We start from the raw sequence: 22,770 nt of genomic DNA on the forward strand, positions 1-22,770 counted from the left end.
CTCCTTCAGGTGCCTAACTTCTGTTCACACTGATGAGAATTATGTGACCATGGTAGCAGTATAATATCTGAGATCATTTGAGATCATTCTGACTCATCCTTTCTGAATACATGACAGTTTTAACCACAACTGGATTTTCTTAACTCCTCTTCAGGTTTAACTGCCACATCACATCCCAGTCTGGGTGTAAACACAGGTGTCTGATTTATGGCTTCTGGAGACAATTTGAAAACCAGTGGTGGGTAGGAAGTAGCATATTGTGCTTTTATGGGCCATACTTGCCCCTGTGGATGGAGCCAGCAGAAGACCTATACAAACTCCAAGCTCCACGGAGGTTCTAGTCTGAGAAGTCAGGTAGCCCTTAGCTGTTGCAGACTTTATCATCTGCTCCCACTGAACATGCCAGAAGCAATCACGTAAAATAACCTCAGTTCTGCTTTATGGAAGTTTAGCTTTGGGCAGGAATTCCCTAGTGTCATAAGCCTCAGTCTACTGTCTTCCCTCCAAGTTTCTTTCCAGTCCCCCATGCCCCTCTTTCATTAAACCTATTAATGAAAACAAAGGACAGTTGCTGACCTCTCAGCACAACTTTTGAAAAATACTGCTGCTTCTGTGGATCATAGGCTGGGACACTTGCCATGGACATTAAGGATGCTTATTGTCTTTCAGTTTTTAGTAGAATTGGAGATGATGCTAAAAACTGGGACACCCATTGTAGAAATCATCTCAGTTCTAGTTGTTTGATTTCCCTACTTAACCTGAGTTCCCAAGGCTCCATTTACAATTAATGTATAGGAATAACCATGTCTGAAGGGCAATTTTTCTCGCCTATCTTATGATGAAGTGAATCATCCTTTGGTATTTCTCATTTCTCTCCATTAGTTGTAAAGTCATACTGGTACAGCTGCAGACAACTAATTTTAAACACTTAAATTACATGAGATGAATCATTGTCCCAGCATAGAAAAGACCCTGTCCTAAAGAAAACAGGTATCACACAGCTTACGTGATATATAATTTGGTGCCTGACATGCATTTCTGTAGCCCAACCAATGGGACAAATATCCAGAAGGACTAATAGTTCGTAATGCTGCTACTGGCCATCAGGACTTGCTGAGATCCTGTGTTTGCAAGGAGCAATTAGCCTGGGGCAACAACAGTAGCATGGAGAGTAAGGGCAGGAAGGGAAGCCTTTGCTCTGCTCTGTCCCAGGAACTTTAGTTAGGCCCTGCCCAGTCACATATAGCAGACTTCCTTCTGGACATGCAGCCCATCCTGTCTGTTTCTCACATACCAGCAATGGTGTTCAGTAATAAAAAGGGAATACAGTTTGGAACAAAAGACTTTTATCAGGTGTTTTTCTACTTTAAAAACAAACCAAAAAACAACACAACAAAACAAACAAACAAACAAAACAAAAGAAAAACAAAAGCCCCATAAAACAAACCAGAAGAAGAAACAGGAATAGGAAGTTTTCCTCATCTTACACACCTTTCCATCTGTTTAATCCATATCAGCCAAAACAAAGTATTTTCAATTTCTTCTTTCTAGAAGGCATCAGACTGTGATGTCTCTAGTGCAGAAATGAGCAATAATGCTGAACGCCACTCTCATGATAGGGTCACTGAATAGCATCCCAATCCAGAGCACATCTGCTCAGAGCTTATCAGGGCTCTGCTCTTGCAGGGAGAGGTACTGCATTTTTCTTTCTCCCACTGACTGCAGCAGCAGCTGCATTGCTGCCATTCCAAGCTCAGAGGCTGTCATGCAGAATTGGGCTATTGTGGTAGCTGGAGCAAATGCACAGTTCCTTGGCCAAAATTAGCCAGCAGGTCACATCAAAAATTAACTAGCCCAGTCTCGAGGGGTTGATTCTTGGCCAGTGAAGCTACAGAACTTCTCATTTAAGGAGGTAAGGAATCATTTAATAAAATCGTTATTTTATCCAGATGAAATATTCAGTCCACCTTCTATGAAGCAAGAGGCTTTAAGCCTTTCTAGATAACAGGCTCAGAGTGTAGCTCACAGCATATGCAGGCTAGCTTTTATAAGTAAGCAAGTAGAATCCTGCAGGTAGTGTACCCATGGCAGCATGGAGCTGAGCATGGGTCCATGCTCAATTATTTACCCAGCTAATTAGGTGAGCTTTGCAGCCTTTGCTTGCTGAGGCCATCACATTGTGGGCACATGTCCAGCACACTGGGCAGGAGTGGTAAGCCTGCATAGACTAGACTTGCTCCCAGTGTCTGTGAACATGCCAAGCTGTTGGTAGGCTACTTTTAGTTTTGTTTGTGTTTTGTTTATTTGTTTGTGGTTTTGTTTTTATTTAGATTGGTACAGGGATGTATTGGAAAAATAAATGTTACAGCATCAAATTCCGGAGTAGACATAGTTGAAACTTGCTTGTATTCCTTCTGTGAATATTGAAGTATCAGATACATAGTGGCAGTAGCTGATGTCAGTGGTCCCTATAGTACCCAGATATCTGGTTCATGGCTAAAAGCCAAAATGTAAAACCAAAACAAAACAAAGAGAAAGAAAACCTGACTGCTTTTGCTCATCCTGTGTTTGACAGCTGAATGCTCCTGTGTAAAATGCTTCTTGGTGTTGTAAAACAACAGATTCAAGGACTGGCTTGATGCTATTGCTGGAACAGACAAAATGCTTATTGTATTTCTGCTGAACAAAATATTTTTTTATGCTTGCAATACAAAATCCATGCATGCTGTATACATGTTACATATGACACAATGTATACATTCGATGCTGAGCCAAGCTGATCTGCCTGTGTGTATTATTTTTCCCACATCCCTGTAATACACCCAGATAGTAGAATTGGAAGAAAAGGGCTGGTTGCAACATGAGGGTTAGCAGCTTGTAGCAAAAAGGGTCGTAGGAGTCATAAGGAAAAACAGACCATAAAGATTTCTTCAGCGTTGGGTTGCATACTTCTAGGAACCGGAGACAGATCAATATTGGTTTTAACTGAAGAATAAAACAACCAGCATAGCAAAAAAGGCTGTACTACTACAGATTTTTGTCATGTAAAAGTGTTCTGAATATGTAGAGCAGCTTTTAATGAGGTCAAAAGCATCTGATAAGGTTAAAACATGGGGAACACACAGCATTTACTTAGATGAACAACTGAGAAAACATGCACATCATCTAATTTGCTAAAAATAAAACGGAAAAGAATTTGGAGAAGAGAATGAAATCCTACCCTTGCTCTTTACAGTGCAATGAGATTATCCAGTCAACATTTCTCCCCATTCATAATTAGCTATGTATTGTCCCATCACCTGCCTCATCTATGTGCTCTATGACTATGGCCTGTGAGCAAAATACTCCCCAAATACTCTATGAAACATCTTCATGTATCAGTGTAGACTATAACTACCTTTGCTCATCCAGACAGTGGGAAAGGGACTGGCACATGGATCCCATCTGATACAGTGGGTGTGTGTCAGTAACCTCTGAAGTGCTCTTGAGTTCAGCAGTGTAGATGCATCTTAAGTTAACTGATGATACCAGTTGCGTGTGATTGGGATTAAGACCACCACAAGCTGCTCTGAGCAACATTGCAGAAAAGTGGTTGCACTTACAAATCTTGACTGAACTAGGGGTAATCCTCTTTGTTAATACATACACTCTATGCTACCCAACCCTACAGAAAAAAATCTCTTTAGAAAGGGAACACTGAAAAGGCATTAGACGTAATCTGGCAGGCATGTTCTGCAACTTGAAATGCACACAGAGCAAACCAGAAAAGCCCACAGGAAACAATTTATACAATTTGATTTGGAAGTTGTGACTGAATGCATTTTTTGTGCCCACATTCAAGGTGATCCTGATGCTCAAGTTGAAACCCATTGAATTTCTCTCCAGTGTGGAATAAGAAAAAATGAAAATTCTGTAACTGTAGCTAAGCTGTATCTAGTTTCTTGAATTTAAAACCTTTTTGATTATCTGCATTTGGGCATGTAAAATACACAGATTTCAGTGGAAATTAGGAATTTCAGTGCTTTGAGAAAACTCTGCTGGAGGCTCACCTGAATCTTTTGATGTCAAAATACTCCTTAAGACATATTTCTAGTGAATTCTTGAAATAATTTAACTTCCAGTGAATTCTTACAATGATTTCATCTCCCCCAAGGTGTGTCGTAATCCTAGGTGTTCTGGCTCATCTTCTTGGTTGGGACACACATTAATGATAACTGTGATTATCACTGGAGTATAACAACATGTACAACAGCAGAACTTGCAGTTCTGCTGTCAAGGCCTGTTTTTCTACAGGAAAAAAATACATCCCTTTGAACACCTTTGAAGGTCGTGCTGTGAAAGACTAACTGCCTTTATATTGTGGTTTATGGAGCTTGGCCAAAGCACTCGAAGTGCTTTTGGTCATACACTGGCATTGTTGCATTTTAAATAGAGTCACACAGTAAATCTTCATTTGCTTAGGAAATTTTCAGATCCTTTCATCTGAAGCTGTTTCAGTGTTGCTTTGTTGATTCTTTGTTTTAGGAGGCAAAGAGTGTTTCTGGCAGTTCAGTGGTTGGGCATGTCTTTAAAGAAAATGCTATGATCAAATAAGGACGAGTACAAGGCAGCAGCAAAGAAACTTACTTTCAAAAATCTCGAGCTAGATTTCTGAAGTTGAATAGCAGATAGATCTGGTGGCATGCATGCTACATTTGTGAGCAAACAGGATGTATTCTTTACATGTACCCTAAATCTTAAAGGTGAAAGAAATAGACCAGAATTTTGAGCTGTGGGGTGGTACAAGCAGCTGATGAACCATCCCAGATTAACTTCTTGTACCAACCTGGTACCTGAATGGTACACATCAAGTCTATGCTAGTATTTTTATCTCCTGACTGTAAGAGACTGGTCTCAAGTTCCAGACTGCTAGGCAACCATGCCATAGGACGAAGGTTGTACGGATACAGACTAGGTTGCATCAACATCACAAAACCGGAGGCAGAAAGACTATTCTGCAAGTGGCACCACACAGTTTACATCCATGTACTTAATCAGTCCCTAAAATATCCCAGGTAAATGGCTTTGTCAGTGCTGTCTGACAGCAGCAGCCCAGGCCTGGCTCTGCCCCAGCCGGCCACCTCCTAAATGTGATCCCAGGTCAGTGCTCAAGCTGTCACCCTAGTCTTGGCCAGTTTACTAGCATAGACATTTTCCACAACCACACGTACAGGATGCCTGGAAGAAGGAGGCAGTTTAAAGGGCTAATCATGGGCTTAGAAAGCAGCAGTGGCTTTAATCTGTATGCTTTTATAGACTCATCATATAGCTTCAAGTCAGGCAAATGCTTTTCAACTCATTTTCTTCCCAGCTACAGATGATATTAATCTGCCTTCTTAACAGGACTATTATTATGTGAAGTATTATTACTATGAAGATAGGTAAAGCAATCTAAAAATACTATTATCAGCTCCATGGTATCACTCATTGCAATACCAATTTACTCATACAGAACCCTCCATTACAGCTACACCTTTCAAATGACTGATATTTCTCACCTCCAAATGCATTTTACAAAAACTAATTTGTCTTTATGCAGTTAGAAAATTAAATAGGACAGAAGAGAGAGGAACAGTGAAGTTTAAGCACTGAACCACTGTTCAGGAAACCCTTCCCAATATTCAGGCCTCTCTCAAAGGAGCAGTAAGCAATTTTTAGCCTTCAGACTGCCACCCATAAATCATCATGGCTAGGCTTCGCAAACAAAGATTTGGGAAGGGCTCTACCCACGTTTGTTACAAGTGCGTTGGTGGCTAAAAAGGTCAACACAAGATAGACACGTCTCATAGCAAAAGGCACAGCAGAAAGACTCCTTAGGTGGTATATTCTGCAAGGCACAATTCTTTTTGCATTGTCTTTTCTCCTCAAGAGTGACCCTGCTGCTTTCTCAAAAGCATCGGCAGCGTTATAGATGGTGTGTCTCCAGACCTCCCGACTGGAGACCAGAGTAGACCAGTTATGGTGATCAATGTGGCCAAGGCTGAGATGTTGTTTCAGGGAGTCCTTGTATCTTCTCTTTGGGGCTCCTCTCTTGCGGCAGCCGGTGGCAAGTTCACTATAGAGCAAGATCTTAAGGAGGCGGTGATCTTTCATCCTTGAGATGTGTCCTGCCCAGAGCAGCTGTGTTCTCAGCAACATGGCCTCAATACTTGTGACTGCTGCTTGTTCTAGAACAAATGTATTGGTCACATAATCTGACCAGTGGATGTTTAGGATTGTTCGGAGGCAGCGTTGATGGAAGCGTTCTAGGAGATGCAGGTGGTGGCAGTAGATGACCCATGATTCAGAACCATATAAGAGAGTAGACAGCACTATGGCTTTGTAAACACTGATCTTTGTACTTTTCTTCAAGTGTTTATTTCGCCAAACTCTCTTCCGAAAGCACTGTATGCCTTAGCTAACCTGTTGTCTATCTCTCTGTCAATCTTACCATCTGAAGAGATGAGGCTACCTAGGTAATTAAACTGCTGGACTGATTTGAGCTCTGATTGGCCAATGGTGATGTGGGGATGATGGGGGACTTCCTGAGGTGCCAGTTGACAGAGAACCTCTTTCTTCTTTAATCTGACTTCCAGCCCAAAGAGCTCAGCAGTGTCTGCAAAGCAGGATGTTAAACGCTGCAGGGCTGCTTCTGTGTGGGCAACAAGGGCGGCATCATCAGCATAAAGCAGCTCCTGGACAAGATGGTTTAAGGTCTTGGTGTGGGCCGTCAGACGCCTTAGATTGAAAAGGCTTCCATCAGTACGGTATCAGATGTAGATACCGTCCTGATCATCGAGGTCTGCTGTGGCCCTTTGGAGCATCATGCTGAAAAAGACTGTGAATACGGTTGGTGCGAGAACGCAGCCTTGTTTCACGCCACCCATAAATAATGAGCTGTAAATTCCCATTGGGACAGAATCTGCCTTCAGGTGTGCACATATATGGTATGCTGCACACATGCAATTGGATGTTTTTCAGACCCACATATGAAAGAGACTGGTATAAAGCCAAGGGCAAAAAGGCAGGTTTTCCTAGCAACCAAACAGTTCTCAGTAACTCTTCCTGTTTGTTTATAATAGCGCAGGTACACCCAAAAAGGCTATTGCTGAGTCTGATGAATACAAGTCTCGGTATTTAAACACAATCATGGGATTATGTATATATCCTTTAGGGCAGATTAATTAGAAAGAATTGCCCATTAGCAACTGAAAATTAATTTCCTCTGTTAATGCTTTGCTCTGCAGTACTTTGAATATTAATGCTTCTCGGTTTTATGCAGCATGCATGCTGCGCAAGTGCTGATGCATGCTCCACATAGCATAGTAGAAATTCTATTGCTTAAACACTGTTTGGGTCCATTGATACAGGAGTCAAACTTTATAATAAATGACTGTCTCATTTTCAGAAACTGTATTTGCTGGTGTTTCAACTGTAGAAATTATAAAACTAAAAAAATATACATCTCTGTCATCCTAATCACATATCCTATTTTCCCCTTCATGAGTCCATGAATATATATATTATTCATTAATGCATGCCCCAAATTCTAGCTTTCTAGTAAAAATGACAGCCCGAGATGTTCTTCTGAAGTGAATTTTTATCATATTTTTTATTAAACATTTTTCTCAATTTATAGTTTGAACATAAATACACAAATTTTATGGCTCATGTTACAAAAGACACTACGTGTTAGAAAACATATACAGAATATATTGTAGTGGTTACATTTGCTCCCCTCTTTTCCTTTTATTTTCATAACTTCTATTAATTTAGACAAGCAGTATCAGAAAGCAAAATCCAACCTCCTAGCAGCACAATCTACAACATCTATAAAGGCTGTTTGTGAGAGAAACTTTGGTTCTCGCCTGTTGTTATGGTAAGGTAATACACCAGTAAGTTGCATGTCAGGAAGAAACACTGCACCTTGTGCTCAGTTAGTTACTAAAAATCTAGTTCATGACAATATATATTTTTCAAGGCAGACATACAGCTTCTCTTTTTCTTTACAGCTCAGTAAGATAAATAGATAGGTATTTTCAAAATAGAAGAATGTAAATGAGGGACTCAGTTCGTTTCTAATGGAAGTCATTGGCAAAACCCCAATGTACTTTCAGAAGAGCAGAGTGGTACTTTGTTTCTACTGTTTTATTGATATAATTGAAGAAAATTACATTTCAGCTGAAAGATAGGATGAATTTCACTTTACAACTCTCATTCATTACAGATAGCAGATCCTGTAATAACACCATGCATGGATTTCCAATTGAATTGGTGGACTCTGCTTACTGCTCCTACTGATAAAGACCCATGAGAGAGCATACATAGTCCTCCGGTCCCAAAGGCACGGATATGGAATCCTACATTCAAGGAGAATTTTTACTGCAGTCTAGAAAAGGGATACAAGATTATGTATGCTTAATACACAGAGGAATCTTTTAACTTTTTTTCAATATACTTACAGTAAACTGTACAATGTAGTACTTCCACACAGTGGGAAAAGAGCAGCTCCCAGGGCCATAGCTATGGAAGAGCATAGAAAATGCAACTGGCTTGATCTCTCAAGCCAGGTGAGCCTAGCCAGTAGGCCAGGCAGAGGAGAAAAAGTTTGGGAAAATGTTACCAGCTGCCTAGCTTAGAGGCACTCTGATTTTTTTCTTTTTTTTCCCTACCAGGAGTCATGCCAACACTAAGCCCATGCCAACACTGACAATACCCAACTGAAGTTGCAAGATACACAGCAAAAGACACAGAACAAAAGCACAAAACAGTAATGAAGATCCCAAGCCTACAATCCCATCTGTAACAAGGGTCCTTTGTGACTCATGGAAGTCTATGCTATTATGACTCAAGAATCTTGTTCTAATCAGGAATGTAGGATGTGGGCAAAGCCTCTAAAAAGAAATCAGGATGCGTACCTGATTTTCAAGTGCCTATTTCAGTGCCACCTCGTAGGCAAAGACTGACTGCATCGGCATTCCCTCTGCCCCACACACTGGTGGTCAGGCAGCAGGGAAGACCTGATGTTATTCCAGTGTTCTGTCAAACTTGGCAAGTCAACCTACCCACCGATTCTGGGGTTACCTTGATAGACGTTTGCTTTTTAAAGCAGACAGACTGAAAATTTAAGACATACACAAATATGCTGCAAAATTAAGAAAATAAATTTCAGCAGCATTTTACAAACCCCAACCCTACTGCTGTATCAAACAAAATATTTCAGTCTCTAGTACTGTTGACCTTGAAATGGTATGTGCTAGGAAACATTGCCATTATGGTTGATATTGGTTTAAACCAAGCAGATTGAAACAAAACATGGTGGAATCAAGCAGTTTGTATTAGATGTTGCAGAAGTAATTTCAGGGCAAACCACACCCTTATTGGGATAAGAATGGTACCAAAGTAGCCTGAAGTTTTATTTGATTTATTGACAAATATTTGACTTCAGATATACTTAGTTTGCATTTCACTGAACAAATGGGTAGTATTAGAGTTCTTAACATACTCAACTGAAATTTAATCATCCTAATTTCTCTGTATTTCAGTCTATTGATGAGGGAAAAGCATGTTCCCATGGACTCCATTCAACATGTTATCTGTATTAAACAGATTTTGACTTAAGGATGTGCCTCATCACCAGTTTTGGCAATGTCTTTATGAGGTTGAAGCCTTCGTCTTATATTTCACATGTGCAGAGACCAGTGCAAAAGGCAATTTCAGTAGGAATCTCGAATTCAATGATTCCTTTGAAAATACATCAATTCATTAATAAAACATCAGTTAGATCTCTACTTACAGCCCTCTAACACTGCCAAAGTCACCGCCTGTCTGTCTCATTGAATGAAGCTGTGCATGCTGTTTTCCCAACACCCATTTACATGACCATGCTTTGATGAAACTGGGTGAAAAGAGATGTCCACCACTCAGACATGACTATATCTCTGCTGTTGCCCTGTGACATTATTTGATTGATGTTTGCCTGAGGGCACAGCACAACTCAAATGCTGTTGGACCTATAGTGATTACTTGCAATTCCTATAGATATTCCAATATTAGTCTATTTCTTCCCAATTAATGACTTAATTAATAATTTCATTATTAATGTACTGGATGTGCATGCCTCCTTAAAAGTGGTACAGTCCATGTTTAGCTTTGATAGCGAGTTGCCAGGGGGAGAATGTGTTAGGAGCTCTACAATGCACAGCTGTCCTGTATCTGTGTTTTCTATTTGCCCAAGGCCATTGAGTCTTTGCAACTTTCTCTGTATAACAAAGGCAAGTCGCAGACAGATTGCACCTACCAAGAAAATTAATGTGCTTTTTGTACTGCAACATTTTTAATAAAACTGAGCTTTAGAAATTAATATTTTAAAAATCTATTTTATATATTGAAATAAACAAATACCAATCAATTAACATAGATGGTTTTGTCCCAGCCAAACTTGGGTTTGCAGAATGATATTATAAACTATCATAGTTATTTCCAAATTAATATTAGCTTGCATTAGACTACTAATTGTTTAAAACTATTTGCTAGTTTGTTAAAATCTACAGTCCATGCAATATGTTACTTCGGAAAAAGAAAGAATAGCTAATTTACATAAGCAGAAATCAGCATGAGACATGGCATGTCTTACTTGCCTTCCCTAAGTGCTACAGAACATAATTATTATATTTATAAATGTGAATATAAATAAAGTAAGAGATTCTAAAACCATTTAAAGGTGCCTAACAGTTGCTTTTCGTTCTAAGTATAAAGGACAGCACCAATGGCTAAACATTTTCCAGTACTCTAACACTGCAGAATGTTCTAAGTATGTGAAGACTGTCTTGCACCCTTAATCCTGTGATCCAAGCCTACTGAAATTGCTTCCAGGTGTATAAATTCTAACTGTTTTGGTCCTAAGCTGCTAGGATAACAGACTTTTTTAATAGCAGAAAGGATCCTGGATTTAGTTCAGTTATATATTTAAGAGTGGGATTTGCCAAACCATCACTGAAGACACTAGTTCATCTTGTCGCTGCTGCTTGGTCTTCTTGTTCACTCTTCTGTGTCCCTGGCCACCAGAAATCACTAATACTGAACTTGCTTTCATTTTCTTAGATTTCTGTCTTTTACTTTTAAATGAGATATTTTGATCCTTCAAAAGCTCATAAATGTTACTGTCCTCTGGTCTGTGTTCTAGGGAACTTGATCCATGAGACAAAGTAAGGGATCCAGAAGATGATGACAAGTCACTTCTTTGTGCAATGGACCCTGCTGAACCCCCCAGCCAAATTGCAGTGTCATGGGTGTTACTAAGGGAAGAGCCTGGTCTTTCAGTGAGCAGAATGTTCTTCTGGTCCTCGTCCTTAGGTTCTGAGCCAGGAGGCAGGCTGTTCCTCAATTTGTTTCTGTTCTTCTTGTTTATAGATGTAGCTGTTACAAGAAACTTGACTGGGCTATTGTGTGCATGGTATGACACCATTCCTCTTCCTGGAGCCAAAAGAAAAGATGCAATTAAAGAACATTATTTATTTGGCCACAGTGTTCCACCATAATTAGTTCATGAAATTTGCTCAGAAAAGCATAACTCTTAAAACCCTATTATATGTATCCAGTCTGTTTTTCCCCTCGTGTGTACACTATTTAGAGGAAAAAAAGAAGTACACAGAAGTAATGTGTTATACCACAAGTGTTTTAGAACTGTACTAATAAATCAGATGAAACATGGCATTATGAATTTTAGTTGACATACTTTTATGTTTTACCCTCACAACAGTGTGAGCACAGAAACACTGCCAACTTCTCTTTGTTGGCATTGACACAAATTTAATACTCAATTTTCTCCAGTAATCCACAAACAATCCTGTACTAGCCCTGTACATCTTCAGAAAAGCATTAGAACAGACCCTTCCATACTATACAGCAGGAACTAAAACTCATCCTTCTGGATGGTTGTCTGGTTACCATGATGGATTCATAAGGAAATGATTGAACAATTATTATTTCTTCCTCCTTTTTTTTTTTTAAATATTTAAATATTTAAATATCCTGTGGGATACTGGGAGTACAAGGAAGATTTAGGCTGTGCAAATCATTAGAACGTATGAAAAACAAATTGCATATGGCCAAATTCAGAAGCTGTAATATTATATGTAGCTTTTACAGTAAAAAAGGAAGAAAAAAAATTAGGATTCTACAAAATAATCTACAATATGAAAAAGAGCTAGGCTATCAAGGGGAAAAGCCCACAAACCCTATAAATCACTATGTCAATCCCTAATTCCCTGATGATTCCAGGTTATAAGAGAACACATTCTTTTACAGAAAGCACAATCATAAAAAGATGAATTATCAATATTGGAAGCACAACACCAAAAGCCACAATTTTTGAGTTCAAAATACAGTTATCAAAGACTAAAAAACAGGTTTCTAAATGTAATGTTACTAGATCTGTGAAATCTGAAAAGTCTTGACCCCAAATAAATGCAAGAATACATGACATGAACCACAATAATAAAAACAGGAAATGGAAGAATGAGAGATTTTTTTATTCTGAAACTATGCATTTTGTTGTTTTGCATTTATTTTCATCTAACATAGGTTCCAGATTTTTATGGAGCATTTATCCTGTGTCATACCACATTATTACTGCATGTTTTGCTGAACACAGAGGATTTCATTTTCATTTTGCAAAGTTACATAAGCATTTTTTTTTCCCTGAAGGAAGCTGCAAACAGTTTGCCTCATAAAATCTGCCAGCTTCCCTCCACAGCACAGAAGCTCGAACAGAATTCTGAACCCAAAACATTGGGGAAAAGCCCCTTTTAAACATACTTTTAAAATCTTGCTTCTGCTAGTAGCTTAAACATTAGTAAAGTGATACAGCAGCATTCATGCATTTGTATTTCAAATGGGGTAATATGAAAGCAAGTCAATAAATATACCTCTCCAAAATGTAAAAACCTTGATCATGGTCCAAAAAAATGAAATATTTTTACTCTCATGTATTCCAAGTCTCCTGATTGGGGGAAACTAATCAGACAACATGCTGAATTTTCAGTGTCTATGTCTATATACCTAATGCATGTATTTTCCCCAAATTTGAAAGAAAAACTGCATTATCTTCTCATCTCCATGTATTTGACTGTACTCTTACAAGATTAATGCCTATCCTGTTCTTATACCTTAAAGAAAAAACATTGTCCCAGCTCAAACAACTGAGACACAACTAGTCAAGTACTTGGATATACTGTAAAGCTTATGAAGAGCAGCAAGTGTAATTTCATCACAAAGCTCTGTCATTTATCTAAACAATACATACAATTTTCCAGGTCCACTCAAGTTACTGACAGCAGAGAAATGGCTTCTTCAGTACATGAGGCATTTGAGAAATTTCACTCACCAGTTACTTTGGGAATCCCCTGCAAGCGAGGCACTGGTAACGCTACTATTATACCCAGGTTTGTTCCCACCAGCAATAAACCATGGCACACCAGGAGGCTGGTCACAGAGACACGCTGCTGCCCTGTGAAATTTAGGAAGTGCTCCATTACTGAAGAGTGATGACCTTTGCCTAGATCAGAGTAACTTCAGGCAAACACAATCAGCTGTACTGCCTCATTCAGCAAAGCACTCAGCACAAAGGCAAATATTCTGCTGGATTATGGATTACACTTTACATACATGACAATTTAAATACTATTAAACTTTTGAAACATTCTGCTTTAAATCTCTAAATCATAGTATCTAAAGGTAGACATAAACTGTCTTTACAAACATGCTTTTATGAATAGGCTATGTTTGTATATTCCCAATAATAAAACTGAAAGGCATTTCACTTCACAATACTCACAATTATATTGCTGCAACACAATATACTCAGGACTCAAACCTGCTCGCATTACATTTTTCTCCTAGTTTTTATTCTGTGAAACTGTATTAGAAGTGCTGTGTCCCCTTGTTTGAGTTTTGGTCCCCTCCATACAAGAATGGCATTGGCATATTGGAAGAAGTCCGGCAGAAGGAGACCAAGATGATTAGGAGACTGGAGAGATTAAAATAAGTGCTATCTACATGTATCTGATGAAAAGATGCACAGAAGACAGAGTCAGGCTCTATTCAGATGTGCACAGTGATATGATAATACACAGTGGATCAAATTTGGAGCATGAGGAAATTCAAATTTGGTGCGTGGAGAAATTGTATTCTAAGTAGGGAAAAACTGCTTCATCATTAAGGTGATAAAAAACTCCAATGGGTTGCTCAGACAGGTTGTGAAATCTTCATCCTATAAAAAAATATTAAAAATTTGGCTGGACAAGACCTTGAACAACCAGGTCTAATCAGGCTTGCTTCAAGAATGATGGACAAGACGACCTCCAGGGTAGCTTCCAATCAAATTGACTGTGATTCTATGATTTTCTACAATATTATTTATGAGACTGCTATTTTTCTAATGAAAACAAAGTAAGTTTTGCTTGTAATGCTCACTAAATATGTTTGGTTCAGTTTAGATGGATTTTCAAAATGGTCTTGACAAGTTTCAGAAATGGAAACTATGGCCTGCCCAAAATTTTGCCAAAGTTTATGAGGAGGGGCATTTAAACTCTGCTCAAAGCCTTCAGGTTCAAAACATACATATTCTTCAATTTATTATTAACTTTATATGTAGAGAAGTCATTCCACCTTCATCGTAGCTCTCAAGTTCAAGCTCTCAATTCATTAGTAAATCAGGAATTTGGATTTCACATCTGATGTAACTTGAATGAACCCACACGTTCCACACTTTGGAAAAGGACCTTTATCACAAATGAACGTGTTTTCTGTTTAGTCCCTTGAAGCTTGCATCTGAGAATATATAAATTGCAGAATCACTGGGAAAGCAGGGAAGGAGCAGCTAGACTGTAGCCCAAACCACTCGACTGGAAAGCAGGAGGCAGAACACAGTTCAAGTCTTTCCTCACAGAACTTTAGAGAAACAAAGTATTAACCCAGCAATGGTGGGTTTTGAGAGGTGCACAGAGGGGGTCAGATCTGTCATCCAAGCTCTGTCCACCTAAAAGCACATTCTAAAACACTCTGAAGGCACAATGTCTAGGTCATCCTCGGCAAGTGTAGCAAGGATAAGTAAGTTTAAAAGGCTCCATCTACTTGTGCAGACCTTTAGAGACTCCCATGGTGTTTTCCATAAACTTCCATAAACTTCCATAGGTGTTTATGGTGGTAGGACTGCATCATCCCTCCTCAGCTAAATAAGCATGGATGGTCTATGTTGTAGACAAATTACAAGTCTTTTGAAGCTTGGTGTTTGCATTTTTTATGGGTTTCTTGTTCAGTTGATTTGGTGTTAGGATTTCTTTTTGTTTGTTTTGGCTTTTTTTTTAGATATTAATGGGATTAATTTAGTTTCCAAAACAAAGCAAACAAAGGCACTCCTTCAGCAGAAACGCAGTTCAAACAGTAATGCCCAAACACCTCTGTGTTTTGGAGTTTTCAAAAATGGGTATTTGAATTCCGTGATTTAGATTCAGGCTCGTTCAAATTATACATAACTGGTGCCACAGCAAGTGCAAGGTAATAACAGGTTCCCTTAACCTCACTCCATTTCCCTTAGAGCTTGTTTTATCAACTACAGAAATACTTAAATACAATTTTTTAATTTTTAAAATTATCAAAAACTCTTAAGTGCATGGTTGTCTCTCAAATCCCTTGCAGAAGCAAGATGCTCACAGTTTTAAACAATAGATCTTTAATGATTTTTTTTAAGCATTTAAAATGTAAAATTATATGACTAATTTCATACTTCAAACGTGAAGCAAGTTTTAAACAGTAATTTTTACCTGGGAAAACTGGCAATACCCATTACAGTTTCCATAGGTGAGAACAGCAAATTATCACCCAGCAATTTAGAATCTTAAACACTGAGCATAACCTAAAGCATAAACCAACTATAGGGAGGTCAAAAGGAAAATCCCTTGCTGTGAAATCTCGGAAAAGCAGGAAACATCTGCAACTGAAAAGATACTTTGAAATAACAAGAATCAACTAAAAAAAATTACATATAGATTAAAAAAAATAGTAATATAAAATATTAATTTATCTTCTTACAGTTTGAAATCATACTTTTCTTTGTTATTTTCTGACTTTTTGTTTTGATAGATTTCAAATTTAGAGGGAAAAAAAAAGTCAAACCAATTCTCCAGAATGCATTATGCAGTAAGCACAGAAATTAACAAATTAAGAAGGGAAAATGATAAACATAAATGCCAAAACCAATAAAATACTCATCTTTAAATGCCAACATTTAGATCACACTGTCCAATGCAGATAAAACTGTTGAAACCTGTAAAATAATCTGACCAAGGTCTTGACTTTAAAAAGAACTGAAGTCAACCATTAAGCTTATACATGGACAAATTATTTTATTGCCTTTGTCCTTCTGTGTTCACCCTTCTCAGGTCTCCATTCCAACAAGAACCAGACCTGGGTAAATCCTCTAAGATCTTCTGAAGTCAGCCCCAGGTAGGTGTAAGGACATTGCTGCATATCCTTGGCCATGCTGCTTTTGCTATGTAAAAAACTAGTCCACTCTACAGATCTGTTGGGCCCACCTGAAATTTTCCCCATTCTCTTTATAATTTCCCAGCAGTACGATCATAAAGCATCTGCATTTAATGGTCTGTCACCTGGTGGGGACGAAAGAAAGCTCTAAAGCCTCAAAGTAGAGCTTGTTTTCTGCAAGGAGGAAGTGATAAATTTTTTTTCTTTTGCTTTTCTCATCTGTTTCCAGGAAATACACATGCCATTAGAGGATATATGGATATAAACAGAATATAGCAACTTAAGCAGAAATCATCTCTTTGTTGAACAGGTAACCTGTCATTGTCCATATGATCAATGAAGTATCAAGGTCACAGCAATCCCTTTAAAAAGGACAAACTCTTAGAGAGCTGAAAGCAGAAACATGTTTAAGGATGTTCTTAAATAATGAAAATACTGACTGTGATTATGAAAAAACAAGTGGGCTGTCTGCTCACATACAGTATGATTTTTTTGGTGTGAGTTGTGATAAAGGCTGGTGAAAAACTGCCTTTGTTGATATTTCAACTACAGATCATAAAAATTAAGCATAAATTTCCTCTACAAATGAAGTGCATTACACTAGTGAAGTGCGTATATTTGTCTTTAAATGTTAATAGATTATTTTTTCTGCTGCTCAGTATGCCCTCTGTTCAGCTAACAGAGCTGGCCTTTGGCCCCCTAAAAGCAATTCAGCTGTACTGTGGATTACAAGACAGCGAAATAAATAGGTCCAAGTAGCTAAAACAATGAAGATGTTCTTTTCCTCAGCCATTCTCTACCTTTCTCACATGGCACTTGATCTTTTGTTATAGAACACAATCTTGTTATACCGTATTAAGAAGTATTTCTGAAGATATGTGAAGTACAGGTACTGCAGATCAGCCTGGACTAAATGTCTATCCCACGGTTGCCTCTGTGCCCCTGGTTTAATTGCCAGTCCTGTGCTCCTAGACACAAATTTCCCATAATTCCAGAAAGCGAGAGCCCTCTCAGCTCTATTCCTTATAAGTAGACTGCCACAGATTTAAAATTACATGCAGCAAATAAAAGATTCTACCAGACACAGTCTGCTTTTTTACATTACTAAACTTTGCCATATCATAGGGACAATCACCTCCTGTGCCATTTCAATCCTCTGTGATTCTGTCCTGCCAACTGTGCCACAGGGTTGTCTTCCCCAAAGTACAGAAGGCACATCCTTTACAATGGGGAGAGCAACCAGTGATGTTTAAAGCATCTCTTCCCAAGAACAAAATTGGGAAAATCTAATGCTATGAGAACTCATTATTGAGGTTATGAGACTCTCCTACTCCTCTGTCTTAATTAGTTACTACAGCTGTCTTTTAAGTGTTTTACTACAGCACTGTAACTCACAGTAACCATTCCTGACTAAGCTTTTCTTCTACTGTATAACAACAAAATAATTTCATTAACTTCATGGAGAGACATTCACTGCATTTACCTTACTTGAAGTAAAGATGCAGATGACATCTCCAGGCAATCTATTGGGCAACTAGTACATATTGTTCCTACTAAAATCCTGGGAAAAGAAGTCCAGCTTCTTCAGAGTTATACAGAGATCTTGCCTTTTTAATCTCTATTCTTAAGACTCTTAGCAATATTTTTACACCTATTTCTTCTCTCTCACTTCAATATTTTGAATTATTACCTATCTCTTATTTTTGCATATTAAGGAACTCCTTTTGGATTTCAGAAAACTAACAGAGATGTTTCCTTTAAAACTAGAAGCCCTAAAAATCCCCAGTGAAGGTAAATACATATATTGTAAATACACAGCTATTTCACCGTGTTGTACTTCACTGTTTCACTCTGGGGTTGTTTTTTTTTGGTTTTTAATCTCAGTATATACTACGCAGAACTTGATTTATTATTTAGCTGCTTTATTATGTAAACCTCCTACTACTCTGTCTTTCAGCTTTTGTTGTTGCAGCATTTTTGAGATCATATAAACAGGCCCAAGAGCTACTGCTAAATAATTGAAATTCATTTCATTTTTTTAGAATGGATTCCCCCTTGGAACATCTGCTGTAATAATATTCTACTCCCAAAATAAATTTCCATTTACATTCACTGCTGTGCTTTTTTGTGAAGACTCTGGGGAAAAAAAAAAAAAAAAAAGGAACTAAAATGGGTAAGAATGACACCAAAGAGATATAATTAGCTAAAACTCTTTTCCAAAAATAATGGTATGTTACATCAGCAGTTTTATTACCATGGCAATGAACACAAATTTTTGAAGAGTTTTATATGCAGATAATACATATAAGATAGGCTGTACTTCCCTTTTTTCTCCCACTATAAACAGCAGAACATGTTAAAAGTTAATCTTTTTACAACTGATCTTGATTTCTTTGTATAACTGTGATAAATTAAATCAAATAATCTATTTAGAGGCAGGTTATTTGCTGCTGTTCAGTGCTGGATCTACAGTCAAATACCACATTTAAAAAACACCCTGTCCAGAACATGATATAAATAGACACAATTTATAATAGAGCTTTATTGCAAAGCTAATATCATCTGAAAGAAAACATGGTAAGAAGACAGAGTCTGAAGAAGTGAAACATTTTTCATGTAAGATTTATGCCTAACTCCTGTGAGAATACAAATATAATCTCAGTGTGGGAAGAACTGGCTTCTGCTAGAAAAACTAAGCAATAAAGCTGGCACCCACGTCGCCCATAAAAACTGCAGAAGCTTGGTCTATTCCAGTCTACAAACAGGGAAAGACAGAAAGAATGGTTGCCTATTGGATGCCTCATGCTCAGCCCTGCCAGTATCACTTTGCTCTCCATCTCTTCTCCCAGCACTGCCACAGCTCCCACCTGACACGCTTGCTAACGCTGAGGTCCTTGTCCCTCACTTGTTAAACTTTTACAGGCCAGAGCAACTGCCTGTGACACTGGGGGTGATTGAAAATCTTCTGTCTTAAAACAGTTAAAGAGCTGTAAAACTTTATCCTAACAACCACAGGTTTCATCTTAACTTATAAGACTAATTATTTAATTCAACAAATTAAAGCTCCAGTCAGCAAAACACTGAACACACTCCGAAATGACAGCTTGTGAGTGAGTGGTTCAGCTGAGTTCACTGGGACTACTGAGGTAACTAAAATTAAGCAAGTGGTTTTTTCGTCTGACCCTTAGGCAAATTGACACCATCATGTACTTGATACTAAGTCCCAGAAGCAAATGCTAATCTCTGCAGAGTAAACACATTTTCCTGGCAGATTACATTGTCCAACTGCTTTACAGTCACACAAAAAATGTGACTCAACAGAAGAATCCACCTGCTTATCTATATAATTACATTTATAACCTGTAAGGAGGAGAGCTGTGACTCAACCAGCTCACTGCACACATTGGTTGCCTGGGCAGGAGATGGACTGCGACTTACTAAAGCAAATAGTCACTAAACCATTATCAGACTCAAAGTCCGAGATGAACCTTCTGACTCTGGCCTAGTCTAGAACACTGGAGAACGACGGTGATAAAGACAAAACAAAATGTTATCATACAATGCAATTCAACTACCTGGCAACATATTGTGAACTGGTGTGGCAATGTTAACATCCTGGAGGTGTTTCAGTGTCTCAGTGTGGAACAGGCGAAGCGTAGATCCAGATGTGAAGGCAATCCAGACTCCCACACCAGCAACAGCCATGTGAGAGATTACCATCCCTTCCTCTTGGTGGGCTTCAAAATGGTTCTGCAAGAAAAATAAGTACTCTGTGGGGAGATGCAACTCAAAGACATCATTCAACCTTTCTTATAATTTACTAAGAACTGAACATTTGAAGAATGTTCAAATGTTGAAGAATGTTCAAATGCTATTCAGCATAGGCACTTTATCTTCATCCTCTGACAAGGACAAAGCTAGCTTCTTCTGCCTTGCTCAGGATATGTTCTGACAACTGCATATGACATTAATTTTCCTGGGAGATTTTTTTTAAAAATACATCATCATTAGTATGGAAGGATTCTCAACTCTTGAGCCAAAATTCCACCTAATGACAGAGTAACTCAGATTTTCTGTTTATTAGAAATATCATATGATAGGGGCTAGCAAGCCCAAAAGAGCTCAGACATAAAAGGATTTTGTATTTCTTTATCAATACTCCTTTGGGAAAACTACCGCAGATGTACTTTTATCTACAGCAGAACTTCTCTTTCAACAAATAAAAAATACTTTTCTTCTGTTCTGTTAGGGGTCTTTTCAGAACAAAAATCAGAGAATCAAATAAAAAGTCATCTTTAGAAAGTAGATTGTTTAAGAATACAAACACACAATTATTTGCTCCACACATAACAATGTACGCCTTAATATTGTGGCTTGTTTTTTGATGATTCTGAATTTCACAAGTATTAGCTATTGTATAAGTATTTGTTTTCCCATATTTCAAAATATCGATGCTTTTTATTATAAAAGCCAAAATCCTCTTTCTAAAGATAAGTAACACAACAGTTTGAAGACAGACTGTTTTCCTTGATCTAGAGCCTTCATAGTTACAACTTCTACATGGCTCCGGAAGGCTGAAACCTCTCTACATGTCCCTGTTAACATGCAAGATAAAGCTGTAGTGAAGTTTTTTAATCATTAACAAGAAGGAAATTTTTTTTCTTCCAGTTTTGCCTTCTAAGTAAGACTGTCTCTGAAGTTAAACACAGCCTTTTATTGTTGTGCCAGCTATTATCACAAAGCTAGTCTGATAAACATAAAACTTACTTGGCTAAATAAATGACAAAGTGTTCTTTGGATAAAAATCTCTCTATGAAGAATATGGAAGTAAGTAACTGTTCTAATATTCACTTAACATATTATATACTCTTCATCATATTTGCAGATAAAATACAGAAGTAGTCTGTTCCTCCGTGTAAAGTACACTAATTTTCCAAGCATTACAATTAAGACTTACATTTTGGTAATTTTTCATCAAAATCTAAATATAGCAGGGTTATAGATACATAGTTCAAATTTTCCATCCAAATTAAACAAACAGGCTAAGATCAGAGACAAAGGATAAAAGTTTAGGCTTCCACAGAGCATAACTTTGTATTATGCTTAGTAAGCACTTAATTTTCTTTTCATACTTTATTGCTACATAAATTAGTATTTTCACTGAGGAATTTGCGATTTAAAAATAATGGGAATGATCTTTTAAGTGTTTTCATTTGTTAACCCTATTCTTCAAATGTTCAGTTTTTAGTAAATGAAAAGAGAAGTTTTTCTTCAGCTAGACAGCATCTCAATTTTGAGTGTTAATGTATTACCTTTTGACTCTTTGAATAACAACACTATAGAATGCAAGGTAAGCAACTCTGGCAGACACATTTATATTCACTGTTTTCCTCAAGTAACCTCCATTCATTCTTTACCAGAGGATAAATACAATTTCAAAATCATACAATTTATTCAACAGAAGAATTTATTAAAAAAACCCACCTTTCAAAGTCAGAAACAGCTCTTTATGACTAGATTTTCTGAAATACTCATCATGCATGTTTCACTGCAAATAGGATTTTCAAATATTAACTTTTCTTTATAGACTCATACATCCCTACACTGATTGGCTTTTGAGAACTTCTCAGGGACAGATCCAAGGCCACTGAAGTGAATCTGACCTGTTTGAAATGAATCTTGCACTGTTTGAAATTAGAAGAAAAATAAAGCGGATTGTAAAAAATTAATTGTCTCTGGAGTGGTCTGACCACAGCTGAAAACTCTGTTGGTGCCACTGAAAACAACTTACACATGCATTTTTGTCACATTCCATTTTACCAGCCAATTCACTATACTCCCACTTAGTCTACCCTGCCATTTGTGCAGCTGTCTGCTGAAACACAGACATATTTAAAGTAAAACCATAATAATGCAAACACCACAAGAAACCTGTAAAAAGAACTATTCTTCTCATTGAAAGGGTCTTCAAACAGAGAGAAGGAACATATCCCAAACGTGTACCTTCTTATGCATAAGTTTTTTTATAAAGGATAGCTTTGACATCTGTTTCAATAACATGTCTATCTGAAGACTAATAGCTGGTCTTTTTCTTCTATTTTTTTTCATAACAAGAAATACAGATACAAAGGAACAAACGTCTTATTCTCTGTGTTATCAAAAAAAAATGAACTTAATTTTTTCTCTTAGTTTTCATACCTACATTCC

General features: G+C 37.7%; 1 protein-coding gene across 4 annotated transcripts in view; it reads right to left on the bottom strand.

The window, feature by feature from the left end:
• Positions 1-7,617: 7,617 nt before the first annotated feature.
• The window catches only part of ARHGEF10 (Rho guanine nucleotide exchange factor 10), a 111,587-nt gene continuing 96,434 nt past the window's right edge, over positions 7,618-22,770 (bottom strand). For 3 of the 4 annotated variants that reach the window (XM_027641103.1, XM_027641101.1, XM_027641102.1), the window contains exons 27-29: positions 20,139-20,313; positions 13,406-13,528; positions 7,618-11,493 (exon numbers count right to left, since the gene is read on the bottom strand). In XM_027641103.1, the coding sequence (XP_027496904.1) occupies positions 10,979-11,493; positions 13,406-13,528; positions 20,139-20,313 (813 nt within the window). In that variant the 3' untranslated portion in view covers positions 7,618-10,978. The remainder of the gene's footprint in view (positions 11,494-13,405; positions 13,529-20,138; positions 20,314-22,770) is intronic. The other variant, XM_027641104.1, reaches the window with a different exon arrangement.

The sequence above is a fragment of the Corapipo altera genome, unplaced genomic scaffold, assembly GCF_003945725.1.
Source record: "Corapipo altera isolate COAL_440 unplaced genomic scaffold, ASM394572v1 46, whole genome shotgun sequence".
Classification (NCBI taxonomy): domain Eukaryota; kingdom Metazoa; phylum Chordata; class Aves; order Passeriformes; family Pipridae; genus Corapipo; species Corapipo altera.